At 54.3% G+C, this 27,822-nt stretch overlaps 1 protein-coding gene across 1 annotated transcript; it reads right to left on the bottom strand.

Annotated features, from left to right (window-relative positions):
• Nucleotides 1–1,659: 1,659 nt before the first annotated feature.
• Nucleotides 1,660–27,822, bottom strand: ODF2 (outer dense fiber of sperm tails 2; the record flags this gene model as incomplete). The annotated part of the gene is given in 14 exon segments (NM_001082046.1): nt 1,660–1,980; nt 2,891–2,995; nt 3,097–3,207; nt 7,669–7,804; nt 9,384–9,493; nt 9,847–10,032; nt 10,473–10,589; nt 10,697–10,768; nt 11,857–11,928; nt 17,448–17,579; nt 18,079–18,208; nt 18,842–19,002; nt 19,774–19,944; nt 27,766–27,822. Coding segments are annotated over 14 exon segments (1,782 nt in total), but the record flags the coding sequence as incomplete, so codon positions are not given.

Here is a 27,822-nt window from a genome sequence, read left to right as displayed (position 1 = left end):
TGGTCCCTGCCTTTCTCCTCGCTCAAGACGAGAAAACTGGGATTCAGAGGAAAGAAATGGTTCACTCAAGGCCCCAGGGCTGGGGGTCAAGGCCAGGGCTCATGACCCCACAGGTAGTCTTTTTACCTCGGGTGATGCCTCCAACAATCCATAAGCAACAGGCAAGAGTCCGATCAGAAAGGCCCGGAAAGGATGACCTAGAACAGGGCACAGGAAGGAGGGGCACTGCCCCCAGCCCAGTGTCCTGGCTGTTCCATCCAAACCACGCCCGGGGTTGGCCGGGGCCGAGCGTGCCTTGGATACATGGTGCCTTCTGGTGGCCTGATCCTGATCACTGTTGTGACACGCAATGCTTACCACGGACATGGAAGCGGCTTTTCCTCTGAGCTCTGCCTAGCACCATCCAGGGCCTGGAGTCCCTCAAACGCTTCCGCACACTAAGCACAAAGCAGCTAAGTGGCTGAAAGTCTCAGGTCCTAGGAGGAGGACAGAGATGGGACCAAGTGTCTCTAACCTCTCCAGTTCATCCACCTTCAGACTCAGCTGTTTATTTTCCTTCTGGGAAGCCTGATGTTTCTCTCTCGCCATCTCCAGCTTGTCCCCCTGATGTTCGATCTAAAATGACAGGAACACAGACTGGTTTATGAAGGCACGTCCCAGCACAGTCCTCCCTTTTCCCTGGGACCTGTTGTCCACGCCCAGGGAAGAGGCACGCTGCCCTCAGCAGGTGCCCGAGTCTCAACGGCACAACCTAGAGGAGAGAGGAGAGCAGGGACAGGTTAGGCCGTGCTCCAGCGACAGAAGGCGTCACCACACCAGGAGACGCCAGGCTGGACGCCGAGGAGCCACAGCGATGCTTTCTTCATCAGGAGAGGTCACTCAGAGGTCACCCAGACCCAGCTGGGGTGCAGGGCAGACGCAAGAAGGCGGCAGCGGACAGGAGGCCTCACTGGCCCATGGGACAGACCACAGAGCTTTACCACTTATGTTGTTGGTACCAGCGATGCCATCCGCCCCTTAACTGGGGAGAGAGGTGTGTGCCCGGCCACAGGAAAGGGCCTGAGGGCCCTGGCAATGCTCAGGTCCAGCTGAGAAGGCAGTGAGGACACAGACTTGGGAACCAGACAGAGCTGCCGGGCTCTGATCCCGATGGACTTATTGATCGGCACTGTGGTGTTGGGAAATTACTTCTCCCCTCTGTGCCTTGGGCTGCTTTTTTATAAAAGGGAAAAGGAACGATACATACACTTCCCTGAGCTCCTGGGGGGATGAAATGAGTGCTGGGGCACGGAGAAGGCGCTCAGGAACGTGAAGCTCCTAATGTTATTATTCCAAACAAACAGGTCAAGAGAGGGGAGGGGCCTGCCACGGTCACACCGCAAATGAGTGGCATGCGATTTCCTGGACACCACAGGCAGCAGGATCCCCACAACCCAGAGGCTTCTGGGGGAAGGAAACACTTGCTTCTCAGGCAGTGGATCTGTGAAGGAAGGAGGGGCAGGTGAGCCAGACAAGGCGCAGGAAAAGCGAGCGTGCAGCAGGCGGAGGCCGAGGGGCTGAGGGCAGCGATGAGCTCAGCAGGGGCGACAGCAGGAGGGCCAGCGGCTCCAGGCGAGGGGCGGCTCCGACACTACAATCACTTGGTGCAAACACAAGACATTTGGCACACCAGACTTTATTTCACAGCACTGATGATAGCTCACTTTCAGAAAGCAGCAGCCAAGGAAAAGGAAGTGGTCCTCCCTGGGGGCGTGCAGCTCATCTTGGTAAGCGGGCCCCTGCTCGGGCCAGTTCGTGGGACCCTTTCTGCCAGTCCCTTACCCGGCTGCGCAGGTCTGATATGATGGCTGTGAGGTCAATGTTCTTCCTCTCATAGCCCTGCAGCTGGTCTTGGCACTCGGCCAGCTTAGCCTCCGTGATCTTGAGGATGTCAGGCAGTTGCTGAAGGTCAGCCAGCTGGGACTGGAACTGCCGCCGAGCCTGGGGCGGGGAACAGAGACACCGTCAGGAAGGGCCCGGCTGCCGACGGGGCCGGGCAGTGTTCTGGAGTTAGGGCGGGGACAATCCACAGGCAGGAGTGTGGCCTGCCCTCATCAGAGGCCTCTTAGCAAGTTTCTAGCTGCTCCCAGCCTGACTTCAACTCGACATTCACTCAGCCACGCAGTGAACACCGGGACCCGGCCTGTGCGAAGGGCTTCCCGAAGATGCTCATTTCATCTGGTCAATAACCCACAGAGTAGGTGCTGCCGTCACCGGGTGAGGACATTGCTCTGGGCCAGGCAGCCAAGACCAGGAAGGCCATGAATGAAGTCTGGCATAGTTCACACCCCAGGTCAGAGGTCAAGGTGAGAGCTAGCTGGTCTGGGTCCATCCTTGTACATAACAGGTGACAACTGGGGACCTGAGACGGGCAGTGAGTCGCCCACGGTTATGAAACAAGCTGGTGGCCGAGCCTGGACTGGACTCATCTCCAAGGCTATGCCAGGCTAAGATGGCTACTGTAGTCCAGTGTAGTCCACTCCTCTACAGGAATATGGCTCTTTGGGAAGGGGAAGTTGTCAAAAAATAAAGACATGGGCATGTGAAAGACCTGCATACCTGAGTTCACTGGGATGCTCCAAGTAGGAGGGGTTTTTGTTTTAACTTTTGTGTTTTTGTAAGGAAATTTCAGAGGGTGAAGGTTAAGAAAAGGGTGAAGCGGCAGATGGGGAGGAGGGAGACGTGTAAGAAGAGGGGAGAGAGGGTGCGTACGTGGCAGGGGGCCAGCCCACAGGGCACTCAGCCCATCTTGTGGAGGCAGGTGGGGTCAAGGGCAAACGAGGGCAGATCACAGTCGCAGAGTCAGACATGGCGGGGGGGGGGGGGGGCCGGGACGGGGAGGGGGCAGTACCGCCTCGATCTCCTTGTTCATCTCGTCTTTCAGGATCTTGTTCTCTTTGTCACAGCGCTCTAACTGGGCAGCCACCTCGTCAGCCTCCAACCTCGTCTTCATCACCTGCAAAGCCACAGCCCAGTGAGCCGCCTCGGGCAGGGCCGAGTCTGGGTGAGACCCACCTTCGTGCCCCATCCTTCCCGGAGGGGCTGCGAGAGGCCTACCTGACTCTTATAGTTGTCAATCATCCCCTCGTAGTTCTTCACCGATGCCTTCAGCTGCTGGACCTCGATGTGTGCCTGGTTGAGCTTGTCCTCCATTGGGGCAAAGCTAGCCTGGAAGGGTGGCTCACGTGTAACCAACAGTAGGTTCCGGCTCAGGCGGCCCTCCCTAAGCCAACCCTCTCCCAAGGAACCAGCAGTGGAAAGGCCCCTGCTCTCACACACCACGAGGCTTCCCCAGAGGCACTGGACTGACTCCTAACTGGGTACAGATGCTAATCACTGACTTCCGCGTAGTTGGGAAGCGTCTGTACGCATTCATGCACACGGAGCTCAGACCAAGCCACGCTAACCACACGTGGAAGGCCCGAGGAGGCCACACACCTACAGCTGCGTAGCATTTTCGTTCTTCTCGACAAGGATGGGGTTACACTTAGTGCTTGCAACTGACTTTTTACTTATTCGAAGGAGGGCAGAACATGCTTATGAAGTTATCAATGGCTTGTAAACACCTTCTCAGGTCAGCAGGTCCTCCTATAACTCAAGGGCTCACCTGAGCTGGGCAACACTAGTCATGGTGTCTCAACATGGTACAATGTGCAGCTGTCACTTAAGAAGACTTCAAGAGCTGACCTAAAGAGATGTCCATGGGAGCCAGTGCTGTGGCGTTGCAGGTAAAGCCACACCCACAGCACTGGCATCCCATATGGGCACCAGATGGAGTCCCGGCTGCTCCACTTCCGATCCAGCTCTCTGCTGTGGCCTGGGAAAGCAGTAGAAGATGGCCCAAGTCCTTGGGCCCCTGCACCCTCGTGGGAGACCCGTAAGAAGCTCCTAGTTCCTGGCTTTGGATCAGCTCAGCTCTGGCCGCTTGTGACCATTTGGGGAGTGAACCATCAGATGGAAGACTCCTCTCTCTCTCTCTCTCTCTCTCTCTCTGCCTCTGTGGAACTTTGCCTTTCAAATAAATAAATCTTAAAAAAAAAAAAAAAAAAAAAAAAAAGCTGTCCATGGGGCTGGTACTGTAGCACAGCGGGTTAAAGTCCCAGCCTGACTATATGAAAACGCTCGACAGCGCCATGCGCTGCCATGGGGCAGCTGTCGCTCTCCCCTCGCCCGTGCAAGTGTGAAGGTGTGCATTACCTCAGTGTCTGCACACACCTGCCAGGACTCACTCAGGCACCTGCTCCCTGCTAATGGCACTGGGGAACAGCAGAAGGGCCCAGTGCTGAGTCCCTGCCACCCACGAGGGAGACCTGGATGGAGCTCCCGGCTCCTGGCTTCGGCGTGGCCCAGCTCTGGCTGGTGCAGCACTTTGGGGAGTGAACCAGCAAAAGACCTCTCTGGCTCTCTCTGCCTTTGAAGTAAATAAAAATGTCTTTAAAAAGAAAACCACAGAGCCGGCGCCGTGGCTCAATAGGCTAATCCTCCACCTTGCGGCGCCGGCACACCGGGTTCTAGTCCCGGTCGGGGCGCCGGATTCTGTCCCGGTTGCCCCTCTTCCAGGCCAGCTCTCTGCTGTGGCCAGGGAGTGCAGTGGAAGATGGCCCAGGTGCTTGGGCCCTGCACCCCATGGGAGACCAGGAAAAGCACCAGGATCCTGGCTCCTGCCATCGGATCAGCGCGGTGCGCCGGCTGCAGCAGCGGCCATTGGAGGGTGAACCAACGGCAAAGGAAGACCTTTCTCTCTCTGTCTCTCTCTCTCACTGTCCACTCTGCCTGTCAAAAATAAAAAAAAAATAAAAAAAAAAAAAGAAAACCACAAATATGCCCACAGCAGTATTATGGGAACAGCCCAGTGTGACGTAGAGGCTTCACGGCACAGCACTGAAAATGAGCTACACCACCACACAGCAGGACACCTGTCAACACCTGCTATGTGCATATCTACACAACTCCAGCTCAGAGATCACAAGGGGACTAATCCGTGACACCTGGGGCTGGCACTGTGGAGCAGCAGGCTAACTTAGGCCTCCACCTGCAGTGCTGGCATCCCATGTGGGTGCTGGTTCCAGTCCCTCAGTCCCTGCTGCTCCACTTCTGACTTAGCTCCCTGCTAATGTGCCAAGGACCTGGCCCAAGTCCTTGGGCCCCTGCACCCACGTGAGAGACATACACGGAGTCTAGGCTCCTCGCTTCAGCCTGGCCCAGCCACAGCAATTGTCACCATTTGGGGAGTGAACCAACAGATGGAAGGCCTCTCTGTCTCTCCTTCTCTATAACTGCCTTTCAAATAAATAAATAAAATTTTTAAAAAGAAATCAGGATAGTGATTACCTCTGCAGGGGCATTAGTAAGAGGGGGCTGTTAGGTTCAATCAAAAGTGATTGGGGCCGGCGCCGCGGCTCACTAGGCTAATCCTCCGCCTAGCGGCGCCGGCACACCAGGTTCTAGTCCCGGTCGGGGCGCCGGATTCTGTCCCGGTTGCCCCTCTTCCAGGCCAGCTCTCTGCTGTGGCCAGGGAGTGCAGTGGAGGATGGCCCAGGTGCTTGGGCCCTGCACCCCATGGGAGACCAGGAGAAGCACCTGGCTCCTGGCTCCTGCCATCGGATCAGCGCGGTGCACCAGCCGCAGCGCGCCGGCTGCGGTGGCCATTGGAGGGTGAACCAACGGCAAAGGAAGACCTTTCTCTCTGTCTCTCTCTCTCACTGTCCATTCTGCCTGTCAAAAAAAAAAAAAAAAAAGTGATTGGGAGGCCGGTGCCGCGGCTCACTAGGCTAATCCTCTGCCTTGCGGCGCCGGCACACCATGTTCTAGTCCCGGTCGGGGCGCCGGATTCTGTCCCGGTTGCCCCTCTTCCAGGCCAGCTCTCTGCTGTGGCCCGGGAGTGCAGTGGAGGATGGCCCAAGTGCTTGGGCCCTGCACCCCATGGGAGACCAGGAGAAGCACCTGGCTCCTGCCATCGGATCAGCGCGGTGCGCCGGCTGTGGCGGCCATTGGAGGGTGAACCAACGGCAAAAGGAAGACCTCTCTCTCTGTCTCTCTCACTGTCCACTCTGCCTGTCAAAAAAATAAAAATTAAAAATTTTAAAAAAAAAAGTGATTGGGAAAGTCTGGTGCTGTGACACAGTGGGTTAACACCCTGGCCTGAAGCACTGGTATCCCACGTGGGCGCTGGTTCTAATCCTGGCTGCACCTCTTCCGATACAGCTCCCTGCTATGGCTTGGGAAAGCAGTAGAAATTGGCCCAGGTCCTTGGGCCCCTGCACCCACATGGGAGACTGGAAGAAGCTCCTGGCTTCAGATCAGTGCAGCTCCGGCCGTTGTGGCCATCTGGGGAGTGAACCAGCAGATGAAGACCCCTCTTTCTCTCTCTCTCTCTGCCTCTCCTCTCTCTGTGTAACTCTGACTTTCAAATAAATAAATAAAACCAACAACAACAACAACAAAAAAGTGATTGGGAGGGTGAAAGGGCCAATGTTGTAGCTTGAAGGTTAAGCCGCCTCCTGCAATGCCAGCTTCCTAACTGCTCCTCTTCTGATCCAGGTCCCTGCTAAGGCGCCTGGGAAAGCAGTGGGAGTGGCCCAAGTGCCTGAGCCTCTGCACCCACATGGGAGATCCAGATAAAGTCCTGCTTCCTGGCTTCAGCCTGGCCCAGCCCTGGCCACTGCAGCCAACTGGTGAGTGAACCAGCAGATGGAAGATCTCTCTCTCTCTGTCTCTCCCTGTCACTCTGCCTTTCAAATAAACATTAAAAAAAAAAAAAAGTTATTGAGAGGGGCCATGGCTGTGGCGTAGCTGATTAAGCCACTGCCTACACAGCCGGCATCCCATATAAGCACCTGTTTGAGTCCCGGCTGCTCCACTTCAGATCCAGCTCCCTGCTAAAGCGCCTGGGAAGGCAGTAGAAGACGGCCCCAGTCCTTGGGCCCCTGCACTCATGGGGAAGACCCAGATGAACTCCCGGCTTCAGCCTGGCCCAATCCCACCCACTGCGGTCATTTGAACCATCAGATAAAAAGAAAGATATATCTGTCTCTCCTTATCTCTCTGTAACTCTGCCTTTCAAATAAATAAATATTTTTTAAAAAGACATTAAAAATAAATAAAAAGCCATTGAGAGACAAAGTGTATTCACTTTATGAAAATTGTAGCATATGTGAACTTTTTTAAACAACAAAAAACAAAATCATTGGCCCCGATCAATAAAAACATCAAGATCAAACCTGGCTCCGCAGTGACAACCTTGTCCAGTGCCTCTCCCTGTGCTGCGCTGTGAGGGTGCACAGGCAGACCATAACAGCCAGGCCTCAAGAGTCAGACCCAGGTTCAAATCCCAATTCCAGCTCTTCCTTGGGCAAAATCTTGGCAGGAAACCTGGTCCCTCTCTGTCTCCCTCTCTGTAAACCTCAGCCTCCCTGCCCACTCTCACAAAGACCTCACTTCTTCCCGCCAAGGAAACTGCAGCAACCTAAGACGAACCCAACTGTCTCGCCCAGGCCCAGCATCCAGGCCTTTCTGCCCAGAGGGCTCCCCAGCTTACCCGCACTTGGCCTCCAGGCCTCTGGAGAGCTCTGGCTCCTGCCTGCCCCGCCCCCTCCCCCAGCTGCCCAGGCCCTGGGTCCCGCTGCACACCTTCAGCCTCTCGTTCTCCAGCTTGAATGCGGAATACTCGGCCGTCTGACGGTGTAGTCTCTCCACCAAGCTGTCCCGGTCTTCCCGCATCTTCTCCTCCAAGGTTTGTTGTTGGTTTACAAGATCTGTCACCCGGCTGGAAGGGCGCAGCAAAGTGGAGAGAGACAGAATCAACTCCACAGGCTCCGAGGGGCCCGGGGCTTTGTGTGAAGGGGACCAAGTGCCCTACCCAGGCCAGCTCCCGCCTCCTGGCACGCTGCCTGCTTGCTGCCCCGCCCCCAAGCAGAGCAGCGCTGCACTGCCTGCCTTGTGCCATTGCTGCTGCGGCCTTCCGTGCCTGTCCCCACAATGTTCTTTTAAGATTTGTCTCCCATGGGGCAGGTGTGTGGAGTAGCGGGTTAACTTACTGCTTGGGGTCGCCCACATCCCATATCAGAGTGTCATTCTGTGCCCTGGCTACACACCGGGAGGCAGCAGATAAAAGCTCAAGCACTTGGGCCCCGGCCATGCATGTGGGAGACCCAGATGGAGTTCCAGGCTCCTGGCTTCAGCCTGGCCCAGCCCCAGCCATTGCAACCATTTGGGATGGTAACCAGCAGATGGAAGACCGCTCTCTTTCTGTGTGTCTGTCTCTGTATTTCTTTTTTTTTTTTTTTTTTTTTGGACAGGCAGGCAGAGTGGACAGTGAGAGAGAGAGACAGAGAGAAAGGTCTTCCTTTGCCATTGGTTCACCCTCCAATGGCCGCTGCGGCCGGCGCACCACGCTGATCCGAAGGCAGGAGCCAGGTACTTCTCCTGGTCTCCCATGGGGTGCAGGGCCCAAGCACTTGGGCCATCCTCCACTGCACTCCCGGGCCACAGCAGAGAGCTGGCCTGGAAGAGGGGCAACCGGGACAGAATCCGGTGCCCCGACCAGGACTAGAACCCGGTGTGCCGGCGCTGCAAGGCGGAGGATTAGCCTAGTGAGCCGCGGCTCCGGCTCACGCTGCCTCTCAAACAGAAGAAAATAAACAGACATTTAAAAAAAAAAATCATCTCCCACACCACTCCCTCTAAGAAGCTGTTTATGGTAGCCTTAGGCGATGACTTGCTATGATGGGTGTGTCCATTCCAATCCTCCCCTGAGCCTGAGACACTCCCTGGAGACTTGGACCAGGGACAATGCATCTGGGAAAACGGTGGAAGGTGGCCAAAGTGCTTGGGCCACTGCCACCCATGTGGGAGACCTGGATGGAGTTCCAGGCTCCTGGCTTAAGTCTGGCCCAGCCGGGGCCATTATGGCCATCTGGGAAGTGAACCAGTAGATGAAACTTTGTTTCTTCCTCTCCCTCTCTATAACTCTGCCTTTCAAATAAATAAATAAATCCTTAAACAAACAAACAAACCAGTTGCCATCACTGGGCAGACAACCAAGAGAAGACACAGGGACCGCCAGCTGCCCCATTCTCTAAGCAGAGGAATGAGGGGACCAGCGTACAGGGGCCAGGCCCAGCCTCTGTGACCACAAACACGGGGCCCCTCCACGCACCTGCCAGTGTTAGGACCTCACCTCCAACCAGGGAGCCCAGCTGACCCCACGTCTCAGTCCAGGGCAGCCCCTGACTGGGAGAGACCGTGGCACCCTCAGGAGCACGTGGCCTGCCTCGAGTGGCCAGGCCCCTCCACTCGCACACCCAAGTCCCTCAGTGGGCTCCCTTCCGAACGCGAGGACGTACTCGTTCAGGACAATAATTTCCAGCTCGAGGTCTCCCTTGTCTTTCACCACCTGGTTGTAGCGGCTCCTCCACGACTCCAGAGTAGATAAAGCTTCAGCAACATACAGATCCTGGGAACGAGGGACGGCGGACGGCGGCCGTCAGTCTGGTGCCTGCCCAGGCTGCAGGGGCCAGGCCAGGGCGCTCCTCAGCTCCTCGCTCTGGCAGCCTGAACCTCACTCCATGTCGCCTCCCTGGAGAAGGCCAGGAGCCACAGGGAGGCCAGCTGTGCTCCGACTGCCAGCAGGTCCTCCGGAGCCATCGTCCTCGCCCACAGTGTGGATGCAGCTACGCAGTCCACAGACCCCCACTCATCTCCAGCTGCCCACCTCCCCGCCCCCAGCCGGCCACCTTCCCAGCCCGCTCACACCTCTGGCCATCAATCATCCTCCCCGCCCCGCCCCCTCGGCCGCCCGCCCGCCACCTTGTCGGCGAGTTGCACGTGCAGCTGCTCGGCGTACTCCTCGCTCTTCTCGGCCCGCTCCTTCTGGGCCCGGATGGCCTTCTTCAGGGCCTCCTTGTCGCGGTCTCCCTTCTGCTTCAGCTCCTTCAGCTGCTCCATGATGGCTTCCACTTCTGCCTTGTGCTGGTTCCCACTTCGTTCCAGGTTCTGGGCAGCGGGAGGAGAGGGAGGGCGGAGGCAGGCAAAGCAGGGGGAGGGGAGGTCAGGGGAAAGGGGAGCCAAACAGGGCATGAAGGCCGTGAGGCTCTGGGCTCCCCTGGGTAGGCCAGAGCGCCCACAGACCCTCCTGGATCTCCCAGCCCTTCAGGTCTTGATGTGGGACATAACTCCTCTGGAATCCCTCCCGACATCCAGGCCCTCTCCGTCACTCAGAGCTGGGAGCATGTGAGAATTCCCCATTCTCAGTTACACTGAGGGCCAGGGCACGGCACCCAACCCGTCACCGCTGCAGGCTTCTCTGCTCACTGCCCTCGCCACTGTCCCAGAGTCTGGCAAAAGCCTCAGGGCTTCGGCGGCAGCAGCTGACCCAAGCGGCACCCCTGGGGCCAGGCCTGCCTCCCCCAGCCCTCCTGTGGGCCAGCAGCTACCTTGATCTGCATGCACAGGCGGCTGTTCTCGGCCTCCTTGCACCGAAGCTGCGCCTGCAAATGCCCACGCATGGACTCCATGGACTTGGAAAGCTCAGACGCTGTCTTTGCTTGAGCCTTGGGAGAGACGGGAGAAGTGAGGGAGCCGGGTGGCAGGGCCAGCTCTCTGCAGACCCACCACGCCCCACCAGCTCGCGCAGAGGCACGCGCGCTGGGGACGGCACCTTCTCACACTGTATCTCCTGCAGGAGCTCTTCCACCTCCTTGTCCTTGTCTTGCAGCATTAACAGCAGGCGCTGGGAGAGAAGGCACACTGTCACGCGCACGCACACTGTCTCGCGCCCCTGGGAGGCAAAGAGGCCCAGCCCGGGAAGAGAAGCTCCTCACGTCTTGGCCCTCGGAGCCCGTGGTCCCAGACACACTGGTTCCGCATCAGGGAGAGGTAGGAAGCACTCCACTTATGTATTTAAAATTTTTCTTAAACACTGAACATGTATTTATTTTGCAATTTTTAAAAGGTAATATTAATGTAGAAAACTTTAACAACCAAAAATCTCTAAAGAATCACCAAAACCCACTGTGTCTGTACGCTAAGTCCCAAGTCTGCTGTTCTGTAACTGCAAGCTCACATGTGCCACCCCGTGATCAAGCCTCGCACACTCCTGAAACAGGCACTCATGTCTCAAGTTACTGATGCGTGGCCATCAGGGAGCCTCTGGAGCTGGGGATGCGGTTTGGGCAGGCTCAGCACAACTGCCGAAGCTCCACCCCTTCCTAGTGACTCAGCTGGGCCTCAAGGCCAAGGCCACACGAAGAGAACTGGGCCTGCACCTCCTTCCCTCTCCTGGAGACCCACCGAGGGCATCAGCCTTCAAAGCTCCAGCAGTCTCGGAGTTAAGAAGCCTGCTTGTTCCAGCCGCCGAGAGTTTCCCAGATTTATCCGGACAGAGAACCAAGCCCTTATCATTTCTCCCCCCATTTTCATCTTGAGGAAAGAAAGAGTCCATGTAACAGACTGGAATGTGCTGTAAAAGTCTAGAATTGGAACCGTTAAGTAGAAAAGCATCTACTTTTTGAAGGCTGTGAATCCCTAATACAAATAGGGGACGTGGGATCCCAGGCCCTGGTGATTTGTAAATGCATTGTGGTACAGCAGGTGGACAAGCACCAGGGCCCCCACACTGTTGGCCAGCCTTGCGCCTCGAGCTTCCAGGCGGCTAACCACAGCCCCAAGGAGCAGGCAAGACCAGAGACTTCAGTTCCCGTGCCCGTCAGGACACTAAGACCAGAGCAAAGCCAGAGCAGGGCTCCCCCTCCGGCCCGGATTCGGCACCGAGCCCTCTGGCTACTGGGCCCGCGAGGCCTGCCGGGGTGCTACAGTTACCGCTTTCTCGGAGTCGGCCTCCGCCAGCCGCTTCAGCAGTGCTCCTTGTTGCTCCATTAGTCTTTCGGAATCCTTGGAGGAAAGGAGAGGGAGAGAGAGCCGGGTCATTGAGCAACAACCCAGACGTCCACAACCCACGGTTCTCCAAACACCACTGCCAATGTTAGAATAAGAAATCAGCGAACACCAAGAAAGCCTAGGTCCCGCCCACACCCCCCGAGCCCTCTCCCGTAGCTAGTCTGACCGGGCCCTGGCAGCCCCTGCTCTGTGCCCTCGCACATCGCTGCGCCCGGAGTGCACCCTCCGGCTTCACAGGACGGGAAAGACACAGGGAATTTCACAAAGATGACATCACACTGCATTCCATAAAAATGACATCACACTGCATTCCATAAAAATGACATCACACTGCATTCCATAAAGATGACATCACACTGCATTCTACAAAGATGACATCACACTGCATTCACATGCTGCAACTTAATTTTTAAAAACCAATCTGATGAGGGCCACTGCTGTGGCGTAGCGGCTTGCAATGCCGGGCCGGCATCCCATATGGGTGCCAGTTCAAGTCCTGGTGCTCCTCTTCTGATTCAGCTCCCTGCTAACGCACCTGGGAAAGCAGTGGAGCTGGCCCAAGTGCTTTGGCCCTTGCACCCATGTGGGAGACCGGGATGAAGCTCCTGGCTCCTGGCTTTGGCCCAGCTCAGCCCTGGCTGTTGAGGCCATTTGGGGAGTGAACCAGTGGATGGAATATCTGTCTCTCTCTCTCCCTCCCTCTCTAATTCTGCCTTTCAAGTAAAATAAATAGATCTTTTAAAATAGAAAAAAAACAGTCTTATGGAGATAAAAACATGGATGCCATACAGTCCAGCCATTTAAGGTGTACAATGCAGTGACTATAGTTAATAACACTCTTGTACACTTGAAATTCACTAAGGGGATCTTTAGAGTTCTCATCACACACCAAAAAAGTAATTCTTCAAGATAATGGATATTAATTAGCTTGACTGTATCTGCACATCAAGTCATCTTGTTGAACACCTTAAACATATATAATTTATATTTGTCAGCTATGCCTCAATAAAGCTGAAAACAGCAATGGCTTTTGGTATATTAATTTTTTTAAACTGTAGTAAAATAAATATAATGTAAAACTTGCTATTATAATTACTTTTTTTAAAAAAAGATTTTGATTTATTTATTAGAGAGATAGAGCTACAGACAGAGAGAGGGACAGAGAGGGAGAGAGGTCTTCCATCTGCTGGTTCACTCCCCAGGTGGCCACAATGGCTAGAGCTGAGCCCATCTGAAGCCAGGAGCCAGGAGCTTCTTCTGGGTCTCCCATGCAGGTGCTGGGGCCCAGGCACTTGGGCCATCCTCCACTGCTTTCCCAGGCTGCAGCAGAGAGCTGGATTGGAAGTGGAGCAGCTGGGACATGAACTAGTGCCTATATGGGATGCCAACACTGCAGATGGAAGCTTAACCCACTATGCCACAGTGCCAGTCTATTATAATTACTTTTAATTGTGAAATTCAGTGGCATTTAGCACATTTACGCTACTACACAGCCACCACCTCTATCTAGTCCAGAACGTTTTCATGCCACAAAGAGCAACGCTGCACGTACTCAGCAGCCATCCCCTGATGCTGACCTGGACTCCATGGCCCTGAAAGGGCGGTGTGTGGGGTCCTAAGTGCCAGGGGGCACCGGGGACACGAGCCTGGACTGAACAACGTCTGTTCTGGGTAAGAGTTCAAATTATTTGACCCTTCATCTCCCATTAGAGGTGGGCTCCAGGATAGTAATAGACGCTAAGGAGCCAAAAAGGAGAAACACTGGGTAGAGCAAGGTTTCTGAAGGTATCAGTTTCAAGACAAACCACAGCAGTGCCCCCATCTCCCAGCACCTGTTAGGTACCAGGATGCACACCCCTGTCCATGCCTCCTCTCTAATCCTGACGAAACCCGTGTGCATGCTATGAAGCCCATTTTATAGGTGGGAAAGCTAAGGCTTAGAGATAAGAATCACCCACTTGGCAATCACCAAGCCAGAAACGAAACAGGCACGAGTGTTTCAGAGAAGAATCTGACCCTAAGCGGTAAAAGTGACACAAGCATATCCGAGAAATTCTCAGGGTCACCAGGACAGCACACGGATGCGTAGACACCAAGCAACTGAAAACATAAGTGTCAACAACGGAACAACAGACCAATTGCAGCATACTGTAAAGTGAAATACAGCAGTGAAAATTCATAACCTTAGACCTTAACAGGGTAAACATGATGCAGAGTGAGCAAAGCAAACTCCGAAGAACATATATGCTTACGGACAGTGCAGTGGGTTAGGCCACTACCTACCATGCCAGCATCCCATAAGGGCGCCGGTTCTAGCCCCAGCTGCTCCTCTTCCAATCCAGCTCTCTGCTATGGCCTGGGAAGGCAGCAGAAGATGGCCCAAGTCCTTGGGCCCCTGTGACACTTGTTGGAGACCAGGATGGAGTTCCAGGCTCCTGGCTTTGACCTGACCCAGCCCTGGCTGTTGTGGCCATTTGGGGAGCGAAATCAGTAGATGGAAGATCGCTCTCCATCTCTCCCTCTAACTCTTTCAAATAAATAAATAAATCTTTTAAAAAAAAGAACACATATGGAAAAATCATCACTTACATAAAAAGGTTTAAAAATTTGCCAAACAATGTATGTGTCACTTGGGGTACACACGTGTGATTAAATCTACCACATTCAAGATAAAGGTTCACTGTGAGTGGAGCGAAATGAGGGATTTAACTGCATGGACAACATTTTATTTTGCAAATTAGGCCACAAGCCTGCCACTTTATATATTGCTACATCTTTATTTACTTATTTTTATTTCATTTGAGATGTAGAGAGACAGAAAGAGATCTTCCATCAGCTGGTTCATTCCTCAAATGCCCACAACAGCCAGGAATCTGGAACTCCATCCAGGTCTCCCATGTAGATGGCAGGGACCCAAGAACTTGAGCCAACCTGCACTGCCTCTCAGGGTGTGAATTAGCAGGAAGCTGGACTAGAAGCGGAGTAGCTGGGACTCAAACCAGGCACGCCGATACAGGATGCAGGCAACCCACGCAGGGACTTAACTGCTGCGCCAAATGCTAGCTCCTATATACTCTTTTCTTTTTTAAAAATTATTTCATTTATTCAAAAGGCAGAGTTACCGAGAAAGGGACAGAGACCTTCCATCTGCTGGTTCACTCCCTAGATGGCTGCAATGAACAGGGCCGAGCCAGGCTGAAGCCAGGAGCCAGGAGCTTCACCCAGGTCTCCATGTAGGTGCAGGAGCCCAAGCACTTGGGCCACCTTCTGCTGCTTTCTCAGGTGCATTATCAAAGAGCTGGATCAGAAGTGGAGCAGCCAGGACCCGAACCAGCACCCATACGGGATGCTGGCATTGCAGGTGGACCTTAACCCATTATGCCACAACTCCAGCCCCTGCTCCCATACATTCTGTGTTAATTTATTAAAATAAAAATTAAGATTGGCAATGTTTTTTTAAAAAATAAAGAATGCTAAAGTGAAATAAAAGTCATTTCATGGAAGTCGGCATTTTGAGACCCTTGGCACCCTCTCACTGTGAGCAACGGAAGACGCTGTGTACACCATCATCTCCGCAGAGATGTTCACCAACATAGCATCATGTGGGATGTGCTGCACGGAATCCAGCCACGTGGCCACCAGCATGTGGGTGTGCAAGGAAGTCACAGACGCGCACACTATGGAGCACTACTCAGCCGTAAAAAGGGGAGGGGCCAGCGCTGTGGCATGGTGCGTAAAGCCACCGCCTGCTGTGCCAGTACCCATATGGGCACCAGTTCAAGTCCCGGCTGCTCCACTTCCCATCCAGCTCTCTGCTGTGGCCTAGGAAAGCTGTGGAAAATGGCCCACGTCCTTAGGCCCCTGCACCCACGTGGGAGACCTGGAGGAAGCTCCTGGCTCCTGCCTTTGGATCGGCGCAGCTCTGACCCACTTGCGGCCATCTGGGGAGTGAACCAGTGGATGGAAGACTTCTCTCTCTCTCTCTCTGCCTCTGCCCCTCTGTAACTCTGCCTTTCAAAGAAATAAATAAATATTTATAAAATAAATAAATAAAAATAAAAAGGGGGAAAACCCTGTTGTGCTTGACTGCGTGGACGGGCCTGGAGGACATTATGCTAAGTGAAATAAGAGAGGCCCAGCAGAGGGCGAATCCTGAACAACCTCACTGGCCGGGACCTACAGAGGCTGCCAGGGCACCAGGAGCTGAGTGGTGCTGGTCCCAGAGACCTACTTACAACAAAGCGACGGGCTAACACTGACGTCATATACTTGAAAAGGCCCAAGAGGCTGGTTAGTCATTCTCACCACTAACAAACGAGCATGCAAGCACTACGTATGTTAATTAGCTCGCGCAGCCATTCCACAATGCATTCACTTCAAACATCACGTTGTACACGATAGATAAATGGTTTCTACTTGGCAACTTAAAATAATGAAAAGACAGCCGGCGCCGTGGCTCAATAGGCTAATCCTCCACCTTGCGGCGCCGGCACACCGGGTTCTAGTCCCGGTCGGGGCACCGGATTCTGTCCCGGTTGTCCCTCTTCCAGGCCAGCTCTCTGCTATGGCCAGGGAGTGCAGTGGAGGATGGCCCAGGTGCTTGGGTCCTGCACCCCATGGGAGACCAGGAAAAGCATCTGGATCCTGGCTCCTGCCATCGGATCAGCGCGGTGCGCCGGCTGCAGCGGCGGCCATTGGAGGGTGAACCAACGGTAAAGGAAGACCTTTGTCTCTCTCTCTCACTGTCCACTCTGCCTGTCAAAAATTAAAAAAAAAAAAAAAAAAATAATGAAAAGACAAATGTAAAAACGGTATTCACAACATGTCTCAGAGAATACTGATCTTTCTACTTTTTCTAATTCTATTTATTTGAAAGGGAGGGAGACAGAGAGACAGAGACAGACAGAGAGAAAGAAGACCGCCCATCTACCAGTTTGCTCCTTAAATGCCGACAACAGGCGGGGTGGGGCCAGGCCAGGCCGATGTCAGAGGACAGAAGCTCACTCCAGGTCTCCCAGTGGGTGGCAGGGACCCCATTACCTGAGCCACCCTCCTCCGCCTGCTATCTCCCATGACGCACATTAGCAAGAGGCCAGAACTGGAAGCTGAGTGGGCATGCAAACCCAGGCACTTCAACATGGGCTGAGAACATCCCGAGCAGTACCTTAATCGCCGCCCCAGATGCTCACCCCGAGAACATCTTTTAAAAGCACAAAGTGATACCACATAATTTGTGCCTGCCGACGACTAATTATTCTGTCTCACAAAACCCCAGGCCTGGCTCTCTTCGCCACGCACCACGACCCCTGCAATGGGCTGAACGCCCCCTACTGCCCACTCTCCTCCTGACCCCAGGGTCTCTCCCGTGCACCTGGCCCAGCTTCAACAACCAAGACGGCACCCGTCTACTATTCCGTTAACCCTCCGGCCCGCTCTGGTCGGGCCCCCGCGGCGCCGCCTGCCCGCAGACAGGGTGGCGGCCCGAGCCCGAGTCCGGCCCAGCCTGGGGTCACCTCTTTGCAGTGCTGCTCCCTCAGCAGGTCTCGGAGGGTGCGGTTGGTCTCCTCAAACGTGCTCAGCTTCTGCAGCAGAAGCTCCTTTTGCCTCGTGAGGGTGTTGATGTCCGTGCAAGTCATCTGTTTTTCCTGGAAGGCAAGCAGGCAGCCTTAGGTGCGGGGAGAGAGAAGAGGCAGGCCCCACAGCGGGGTCCAGAGGTGCTGGTGCCAGGAAGCCCCGGCAAAGACAGCCGGCTCCGGTCGGGGCCCAGGTGGTCAAGGGCAGGCTTCCCGGAGGAGGCAGACTGCAGGGACGGGCAGGAGGCTCAGTGTGGTTGAGGACAGTCAGGCAGGCTCCCTGGAAGAGGCGAGGACAGCGGCATCTGGCGGCTGATACTTGCAGGAACCAGACACAGGCCTCGACTACTGTGACTGCGAGTGACCCATGGTGAGGTCTCCTGGAGGCCCTGGCCCCCACAGTCAGCTGCCAAGGTGAAGGCCCCCTTCCCGTGCAAATGAGAGTGGGGGAGGGGCGGGAGCTGAACAGTTGGGCTTGCCCTCCCCCGAGCCTGGGCATGTCATAAAGTCAGCTGGTGACTGCGTAAAGACCCCACCCCACCCCAGGGCCGGGGCGGCTCTGCCCGCCTACCGTTTTCAGCTTTCCGATGGTGTCCTTCAGGGCCATGACTTGCTTGGCGGCCGCGGCTCCGTCCATTTCCGCCTCGACCAGCTTGGACATGAGGCACTCCTTCTCCTGTTGCAGGTGTTTCTTCTGAAGCCTGGGGCCACAAGGACAGGGTCCGTGAGCCCCCGTGAGCCCCCCGGCCCTGCCCGCCAGAGCTCACAATGGGCTCCGTGAGCCCCCAGGCCCTGCCCGCCCAGAGCTCTGAGGCTGCCTCACAATGCCCTGAGAGGCTGCCCCTTGTCAGGGAACAATGGGTGGGGGCGGGGATGCTCCTCTGGGAGGGGCACCAGACCAGGGCCCCCGCTCCAGGTGACACGATGCCACCTGGGCCCCGCTCCTCTCCCAGACAGCCACCGTGGTCACCACCCCAGTCTGCTCGGGCCACTCCCCTGCTTTTAAAACCCTCCTTGGCTCCCAACTACCTTCAAAGTGCACCCCAGATGCTCAGAGTGGCTGCTAGAGGCAGACCCCGGACCACCTCGGGGCACCTCTCCCTCTGCCCGTCGGCTCTGGCCTGCTCTCCACTCTTCAGTGGCAAACGCCTCCCCCACGGACGACCCTGCCGTCTGGCTTTCCTTCCTGACACCCACCCTCCCCAGAGCTCCCCCCACAGTGTGAACCACAAGGGCCACAGGCGGTGAACACGGGACGGGGTGAACAGGAGCCGAGCCTGCCCCTCGGCGGCTCGGGCGCCCTGGCGGGGCGGGGCGGGGCGGGGCGGGCGTACACGGTGAAGTCCTTCTCCTCCTTGATGCGCTCTATGTTGTGCCTCAGCAGGTTGTTCTCGTGCTCCGTCTCGGCCAGCTCGTGCGCCACCTCCTCCAGCTCCTCCTTCCGCTCCTCCAGGAACCGCTTGGCCATCTGGCGCTCCCCCTTCTGCATCTTGACCTGCACAAGGGCACCCACGCAAGGGCCGCTGAGGGAGACTCCTCTCTGCCGCAGTGCTGGGCCCAGAGCTATGGAGCCCCCACCCCCCGCCCGAGAGCCAGAGACCCCGAGCCAGGCAGTCTCGAGTGACCGTCACAGCTTGAGTCTCCCCGTTCTGTAGACGAGGAGACGGAGCAGAAAGAGCCTGAGTGACTCACTGGTTGGGGATGGAGCCCAGCTGCACACCATGGTTCGGTGGACACACCATGGGAGAGGTGGGGCAGGAGGGCCCGGCGCCAGGCAGCCAGCCCCAGGCTCTCCGGGGCACCCTGGACCCCCAGGACAGGGTGGAGGGTTAAAGACACTGTGAAGTCACATTAGCAGCCAGCACCTGGACTTGAACACCCACTTCCTGGGTGGGGACCTTAGACTGGCAGGCTCGGTTTCCAATCCCATTGCCACATCCCACCCGAGACACGCTCAGCAGTGAGCCCTAAGGTCCTTCGCCTCTACTGAGCTTCTGTGTAAAACGGAACACGTGGGCCCGCTGCCCAGTCGATGCGCCTCTGTAACGGGGACACTAATGCCACCAGTTTCCTGTCAGAAAGGCCTGCCAAGCAGAGCAGGGGGCAGGTCATACGCAGAGAGGACCCTTGGCAGCCAGAGCAAGCCAGCTACCTCCCGGGAGCACCGGGGGAGCTGGTCAGCCCCGGGGAAGGCTCCACCAGCAATGTGCCTGGGCCGAATGGTACATTGTCGGGGCACCAGAGGTCCAGCCCCCACCTCCCTCACCTCCGACTTGAGACAACCAACCGCGTTCATTAGACTGTCAATCTTCTTATCGTAATGGTTCATTTTACAGTGACCCGAGTCGTCATCCTCTGTAGAGAGGTCACTTAGCCGCATCACTGACACCAGCTTTTCTGACGACGGTGGCGTGATCTCCAGGCAGTGAGGTGGGTTCTGACGTCAGGGAGGGAGAGACACGTAAGCTCCTGAGGCAGCACCTCACGCAGCAGCGCACTGCCATGCCAGGCTGGCTTCCCGGAACAGCGCAACGGCCACCCCCAGGCCCCAGGGGAGGAGCACCACCCCTCCCGGAGCACTGCCTACCCGTGCACGCTTAAAGTTGTCTGCAAAGAATTTCTGACACCGAGAGGAGACGTTCTAACTCAGTTACAACGTCAAGTTTTCAATAAAGAACATAACAAATTGACAAAAGCATTCACGCCCACAGCTGGCAGAAGCTTGGGGCATTATCTGCTTTCTCATGCCCAGAGAAGAAAGGAAGTCTGTCCAAAGGGTCTTAAATGAACATGAACGCTGGGGCTGGCGTCGGGGCGTCGGGGCGCAGGAGGTTAAGCTGCCGCCTGTGACAGCGGCATCCCACATGAGCACCCGCTTCCAGTCCCGGCTGCTGCACCTACGATCCAGCTCTCTGCCAACGCACTGGGAAAGCAGCAGAGGCTGGCTCAAGCCCCGCCACCCACAGGGAGACCCAGATGCAGTTCCAGGCTCCTGGCGTCGGCCTGGCCCAGTCCCAGATGTTGCGGCCATTTGGGGAATGAAACACAGGACGGCCTCTCTGTCTCCCTGTCTCTCTGTAACTCTGCCTTTCAAATACATGAGTCTTTAAAAAAAAAAAAAAACGAATGCATGAGAGTAGATCAGTTAAGGGAGTAAATAAAATTGCTCAAAAAGGTACTTCAGAGACGCACAGGGAAATCTGAAAATCAGATAAATGATGTTAAGAAATGAAGTCCTGGGGCCAGTGTCAGTGTTGTGAGGCAGCAGGGTGAGTGACCACATGAGCGCCGGTTCAAGCCTCAGCTGCTCCATTTCTGATCCAGTTAGTTCCAGTTAGCACATGGGAAAACAGCACAAGATTGCCAGAGTGCCTGGGCCCCTGCCACCCACGTGGGGAACCTGGATGGAGCTGTAGGCTCCTGGCTTCGGCCCGGCCCAGCACTGGCCTGCTGGAGCCATCTGGGAAGTGAACCAGCGAAGGAAGGTCCCTTTCTCTTTGTCCCACTGTCTCTGTAACTCTGCTTTTCATAGAAATAAAATGAATCTTTTTTTTTTTTTAAAAAGAGATAAAGTTCTTAGGACTAATCATTGTCATATAGAAAAATACTAGAAATAGTATTAGAAATGTACGTGAAATAAACAAATGGATTAAGTTTTTCAAAATTGCAAAGAAAAATGCTCATGATGTGATATCTTGAAAATAGTTTCAAAAATATATCAGCAGGCCAGCGGCTCACCAGGCTAATCCTCCACCTTGCGGCACCTGCACACCGGGTTCTAGTCCCGGTCGGGGCACCAGATTCTGTCCCGGTTGCCCCTCTTCCAGGCCAGCTCTCTGCTGTGGCCAGAGAGTGCAGTGGAGGATGACCCAAGTCCTTGGGCCCTACACCCCATGGGAAACCAGGATAAGTACCTGGTTCCTGCCATCGGATCAGTGCGGTGCGCCAGCCACGGCAGCCATTGGAGGGTGAACCAACGGCAAAGGAAGACCTTTCTCTCTGTCTCTCTCTCTCACTGTCCACTCTGCCTGTCAAAAATAAATAAATAAATAAATAAAAATGAAAAAAAAAATATATCAGCAAGCGGTTGGCGCTGCGGCATGGTGGGTAAAGCCGCCACCTGCAGTGCCTGCATCCCAGATGGGCATCAGTTCAAGACCTGGCTGCTCCACTTCCCAATCAGCTCTCTGCTGTGGCCTGGGAAAGCAGTGGAAGATGACCCAAGCACTTGGGCCCCTGCACCCACGTGGGAGACCTGGAAGAAGCTCCTGGCTCCTGGCTTTGAATCGGATCATCTCAGCTCCAGCCATTGTGACTATTTGGGGAATGAACCAGCAGATGGAAGACCTTTCTTTCTCTCTCTCTCTCTCTCTCTCTCTCTCTCTCTCTCTCTCTCTGCCTCTGCATAGCTGTCTTTCAAATAAATAAGTAAATCTTTAATCTAGGGATACATACATATATATATATATATATCAGCAAAGTTTTTTTTTAAACGTACAAGGGTGGGCACCATGATACGACAGGTGAAGCTGCTGCTTGGGAGGCCGCATCCCACACTGGGGTGCCTACTGTGAGCCCCACCCACTCTGCACTTCCAATCCAGCTTCCAGCTAAAGCGCCTGGGATGCAGTGGGGGACGGACCAAGTGCCGGGGTCCCTGCCACCCGTGTGAGAGAGACAAATGGAGTTCCAGGTTCCTGGCTTCAACTTGGTCTATCCTGAAGTTGTGGGTATTTGGGGAGCGAACCAACAGATGAAAGATCTCTCCAATCTCTCTGTCACTCTGCCTTTGAAATAAATAAATCTTACCCCCAAAATGCACAAATATTTTAGAAAAGTTCAGGCAAAGCTACATAATACTTTACTTCTTTTTCAAAAGAATATTTATTTATTTATTTGAAAGGTAGAATTACAGACACAGAGAGGGAGAGGGAGAGAGAAAGGTCTTCCAATCACTGGTTCACTCCCCAAATGGCTAAAATGGCCAGAGCTGAGCCAATCCAAAGCCAGGAGCCAGGAGCTTCCTCTGGATCTCCTACACGGGTGCAGGGGCCCAAGCACTTGGGCCACTTTCTACTGCTTTCCCAGGCCACAGCAGAGAGCTGGATCAGAAGAAGAGCAGCCGAGACTAGAACTGGCACCCAGATGGGAGGCCGGCACTGCAGGTGGAGGCTCAGCCCACAACGACACAGTGCCGGCGCCATTAACACTTTAAGACTCCAGAAAGAGGGCTGGCACTGTGTCACAGTGGGGTAAAGCCACCGCCTGCAATGCTGGCATCCCACCTGGGTGCCACTTCATACCCCAGCTGCTCCATTTCCGATCCGGTTCCCTGCTAATGGCCTGAGAAAAGCAGCAGCAGATGCCCCAAGTGCTTGGGCCCCTGCCACCCAGGCCCAGCATTGGCTGTTACAGCCATTCTGGGGAGTAAATGAATGGATGGAAGATCCATCTCTCTCTCTCTCTCTCTCCCTGTCTCAAAAAAAAAAAAAAAAAAAAAAAAGGCTCCAGAAAAAAAAAAATCTATAATCTGGGGTCTATAATCTAGGGGTGCTGTGGCAGTGGAGTAGGCTCCCATTTGGGACGCCCACAGCCCACACCAGAGTGCCCATTTGAGTCCCGGCTGTTCCACTTCTGATCCAGCTCCCTGCTAATGTCCAGGGAAAGCAATGGAAGATGGCCCGAGTCCTTGTGGGACCTATGTGGGAGGCCTGGAAGAAACTCCTATAGGACTCCTGACTTCAGACCAGTCCAGCTGTGGCCACTCTAGCTGTTGTAACCATTTGGGGAATGGACCAGTGGTTGGAAGGTCTCTCTCCCTCTCTCTGCAACTCTGCCTTTCAAATAAAATAAACAAATACTTTAAAAAAAAAAAGTTTTCATGGAAGCATCTCTTCGCTGAGAAAGCTACCAGTATTTTCACTTGTTTAAAAGGTATTTTATTTGCAAAATATACTCATAATATGCATATTACAAAGAAATTCAAACAGGCCATAAAAAAAACAAAACATTATGGGGCCAGCACTGTGGCATAGTGGGTAAAGCAGCCAGCTATGGTGCCAGCATCCCATGTGGGTGCGGGTTCAAGTCCCAGCTGCTCCATTTCCGATCCAGCTCTCTGCTGTGGCCTGGGAAAGCAGTAGAAGATGGCCCAAGTGCCTGGGTCCCTGCACCCACATGGGAGACCCAGAAGAGGCTCCTGGCTCCTGGCTTCGGATTGGCCCAGCTCCACCTGTTGTGGCCGTTTGGGGAGTGAACCAGCGGATGGAAGTCCTTTCTCTCTGTCTCTCCCTCTCACTGTTTGTAACTCTGTCAAATAAATAAATAAATAAAATCTTAAAAAAAAAAAAAAAAAGGCGGCAGCAGCAGCAGCCACTGGGGATGCCCACATTCCATATCGGAGTGCAGGGTTCCAGCTTCCTGCTACTGCACACCCTGGAGGGTAGCAGGTGACGGCTCAAGAGATGCCCCCCAACAGGAGACCCAGACTGAGTTCCTCGCTTCCTGCCCTTGGCTGGGCCCAGCCTGGGCTACTGGTGGACATGCAGGAACTGAACAAGCAGATGGGTGATCTCCACCTCTTTTTCAAATCAAACAAATAAATGGAAATTTAAAAATAAGAAAACATTAAAGCCAGCACCATGGCTCACTAGGCTAATCCTCCGCCTTGCGGCGCCAGCACACCAGGTTCTAGATCTGGTTGGGGCGCCGGATTCTGTCCCGGTTGCCCCTCTTCCAGGCCAGCTCTCTGCTGTGGCCAGGGAGTGCAGTGGAGGATGGCCCAAGTGCTTGGGCCCTGCACCCCATGGGAGACCAGGAGAAGCACCTGGCTCCTGCCATCAGATCAGCGAGGTGCGCCGGCCGTGGCGGCCATTGGAGGGTGAACCAATGGCAAAGGAAGACCTTTCTCTCTGTCTCTCTCTCTCTCACTGTCCACTCTGCCTGTCAAAAAATAAATAAATAAAAACTAAAAAAAAAAGACAGAAAAGAAAACATAAAGTCTGTCATATTCCAGAGTTAATCATTGCTTACCACTTCCTACACATTCTCCCTCCAAAAATGCTATGCATGTGGACAGCATTGTGGTGTGGTGGATTAAGCTCTGCCTGCTAGGCCAGCATCTCACATAAGCACCGGTTCGAATACTGGCCCCTCCGCTTCTAATCCAGCTCCCTGCTAATGCTCCTGGGAAAGCAGGAGAAGATGGTCCAAGTGCTTGGACCCCTGCCACCCATGTGGGAGACCCAAAGGGAGTTCCTGGTTCCTGGCTTCAACCTGGCTCGGTCCTGACCTCTGGGACATTTGGGGAGAGAACCAGCAGATGGAAGACCTCTCCCTCTTTCCCTGTTACTCTGCCTTGCAAATACGTAAATAAATCTTTAAAAAAAAAAACTAAAAAGTTAAACAGATATGAACACAATGCACAGAAACACAGATAACAGCAACACCCGTTTTATGTACAAACAGGGCCAAACTCTACAGTCGTGCATCTTCGTGCTTCACTGGATATAAATATCTGCCTCAATCTGAAAGGCAGAGTTAGAGAGGCAGGGGCGGAGGAGGAGAGGTCTTCCATCCGCTGGCTCACTCCCCAAGTGGCCACAATGGCTGCAGCTGAGCCAATCCAAAGCCAGGAACTTTTCCGGGTCTCCCATGCGGGTGCAGGGGTCCAAGCACGTGGGCCATCTTCTGCTGCTTTCTCAGGTGCATCAGCAGGGAGCTGGATTGTAAGTAGAGCAGCCAGGACTCAAACAGGCACCCACAGGGGATGCCAGCACAGCAGACAGCTCAACCCACTATGCCACGCCAGCCCCTCTCAATCCTGAACGGCTGTTTGGTACTCCATTGTATGGAGGCATCATAATTTAACCAGCACCATATCGCTAGACATTTAAGGTGCTACCAAATTTTCTTTATTATAAACAATGCCATAGCAGACAATTTATAACAGACTTCTATATCCTTTTGTGGCTTGTTAAGGATGAATTCCCATAGTGAAACTACAGAACCAGTGTTCAGACAGGCACCTGCTACACTGCCCCAGGAACCATTCAATCAGTTTCACGGTCCCATCAAGAACGTCTACAGGGGCGGTGCTGTGGCGGAGCGGGTAAAAACGATGCCTGCAGTGCCGGCATCCCACATGGCTTCTGGTTCGAGCCCCGGCTGCTCCACCTCCATCCAGCTCCCTGACAGTGGCCTGGGAAGGCAGCAGAGGACGGCCCAGGCGCTTGGGCCCTGCACCCACGTGGGAGTCGGATGGAGCTCCAGGCTCCTGGCTTCAGCCTGGCCCAGCCCCAGCTATTGTGGCTATCTGGGGAGTGAACCAAAGGATGGAAGATCTCTGTTTCTCCCTCTCTAACTCTGCCTTTCAAATAAAACTTTTTAAAGAAAGGAAAAAGAATATCTACAAAAGTTCATTGATACCCCACATACTTCCTAATAAATTTACAATCTTTTAAACTTTCTTCCATTCAATAAAAATGACAGCCCATTGTTTTTATTTGTAAAATGTATATTATTGCTTGTATACACAGTAAAAAATCCACGACAGCATCTCAATCCCAATGTCTTTCATGCTTTCTTGTACTGGTCAGAATTCTCCATTTATTCCTGAGAACAGCTCATACTCACTTTTGTCCCTTATTGATAAATCAAGGAATGACTGTAAACTTCAGAGTAATAACCTTCATTTTTGAATTATAATTTTTAAAAGTAATAAATTATAAGATAATCTTCAAGAGAATCATCACTGTAAAATAGTCCCAAGTCCTTCCCTTGCACAGTACTGGGATCTGTGCCTAAATGTTGGCCTTGTCTTATCTTGGAATTTTCCCTCTGCATCTGACTAGACTGCAAGCCCTGGGAGGGTCCGTGTGCCTCGTGTGCAGCTGCGACCCCAGTGTCCAGCAGCGCTGCGCACAGCCCTTGATTAACTACTACACGGACAGATGGACAGATGGCAGAGTGGATGAATGGTGGCTGCAGAGATGGACAAGCAAAATATGTTAAGGCAGAGCCTAAAAATAAAGTCAGAGGCCGGCGCTGTGGCGTAGCAGGTAAAGTCAACGCCTACAGTGCTGGCATCCCATATGGGTGCCGGGTTCAAGTCCTGGCTGCTCCATTTTCCAATCCAGCTTCCGGCCAACATGCCTGGGAAAGGAGAAGATGGTCCAAGTGCTTGGGCCTCTGAACCCATGTGGGAGACTGGAAGAAGCTGCTGGCTCCTGGCTTCAGCTCAGCTCTGGCCATTGCAGCCATCTGGGGAGTGAACCAGTGGAATGGAAGACCTTTCTCTCGCTGCCTCTCTATAACTCTGCCTTTCAAATAATTTTTTTTTTTTTTACAGGCAGAGTGGACAGTGAGAGAGAGAGAGAGAAAGGTCTTCCTTTGCTGTTGGTTCACCCTCCAATGGCCACTGCGGCGGGCGCACCGCACTAATCCGATGGCAGGAGCCAGGTGCTTCTCCTGGTCTCACATGGGGTGCAGGGCCCAAGCACTTGGGCCATCCTCCACTGCACTCCCGGGCCACAGCAGAGAGCTAGACTGGAAGAGGAGCAACTGGGACAGAATCCGGCACCCCGATCGGGACTAGAACCCGGTGAGCTGGCGCCACAGGCGGAGGATTAGCCTAGTGAGCCGCAGCGCCGGCTCAAATAAATCTTTAAAAAAAAAAAAAACAATTAAGTCATCTTGGCCACTGAAATGCAATGATTCCCTAGGAGATTGTTCCAAAAGGGATTCACATGTTCTCTACGGAATACATGTGCAGGCTGCTATGGGAAGCGCCTCGGAGGGAGCGATGCTTTCTGGGATGTGTATAGTCTGCTGTGTATTTTCACAATTGTGCTTCAGGCACTGTAGCTGTTACTTGCGGAGACACAAGTAGCGCCTCTCTTGTAAAGCAGAGAGCCAAGAATACAGCCTCCTCAATGAGACAGCCTCGGGTCCTGACTCCAGCTCAGCTGCGCCCTGAGACTCCAGGCAAAGCACTTCTCTCTGACCCGTGGCTTCCTCCTCTCTCCAGTGGGCTCACAGGACCTGCCACAGGGTCTACATGCTCTCAGGGCTCAGCAAGGCGCTCGGTGAACGGGGCCGTCAGGTCGCCAACAGCTGCAGCCACCCCTGAATCCTACCGAGTTCGCGGCCTGCTAGGACCTGACCAGTCCGAGAAGGAGAGGCGGATCAAGACTGCGCCTACCTCCCACTTGCATCCCACATGCCGGGCGGATGACTTTCCAGGGGGCATCCAAGGTACCTTGGTTTTCACCCGGACACTCCGCCGCACATTCACGGTGTCCCCTTTCATTCCGCG

The sequence above is a fragment of the Oryctolagus cuniculus genome, chromosome 1 (assembly GCF_964237555.1).
Source record: "Oryctolagus cuniculus chromosome 1, mOryCun1.1, whole genome shotgun sequence".
Lineage (NCBI taxonomy): Eukaryota > Metazoa > Chordata > Mammalia > Lagomorpha > Leporidae > Oryctolagus > Oryctolagus cuniculus.
The sequence above is the reverse complement of the archived record's forward strand: the minus strand, read 5'-3'. Positions and strand labels throughout refer to the sequence as shown.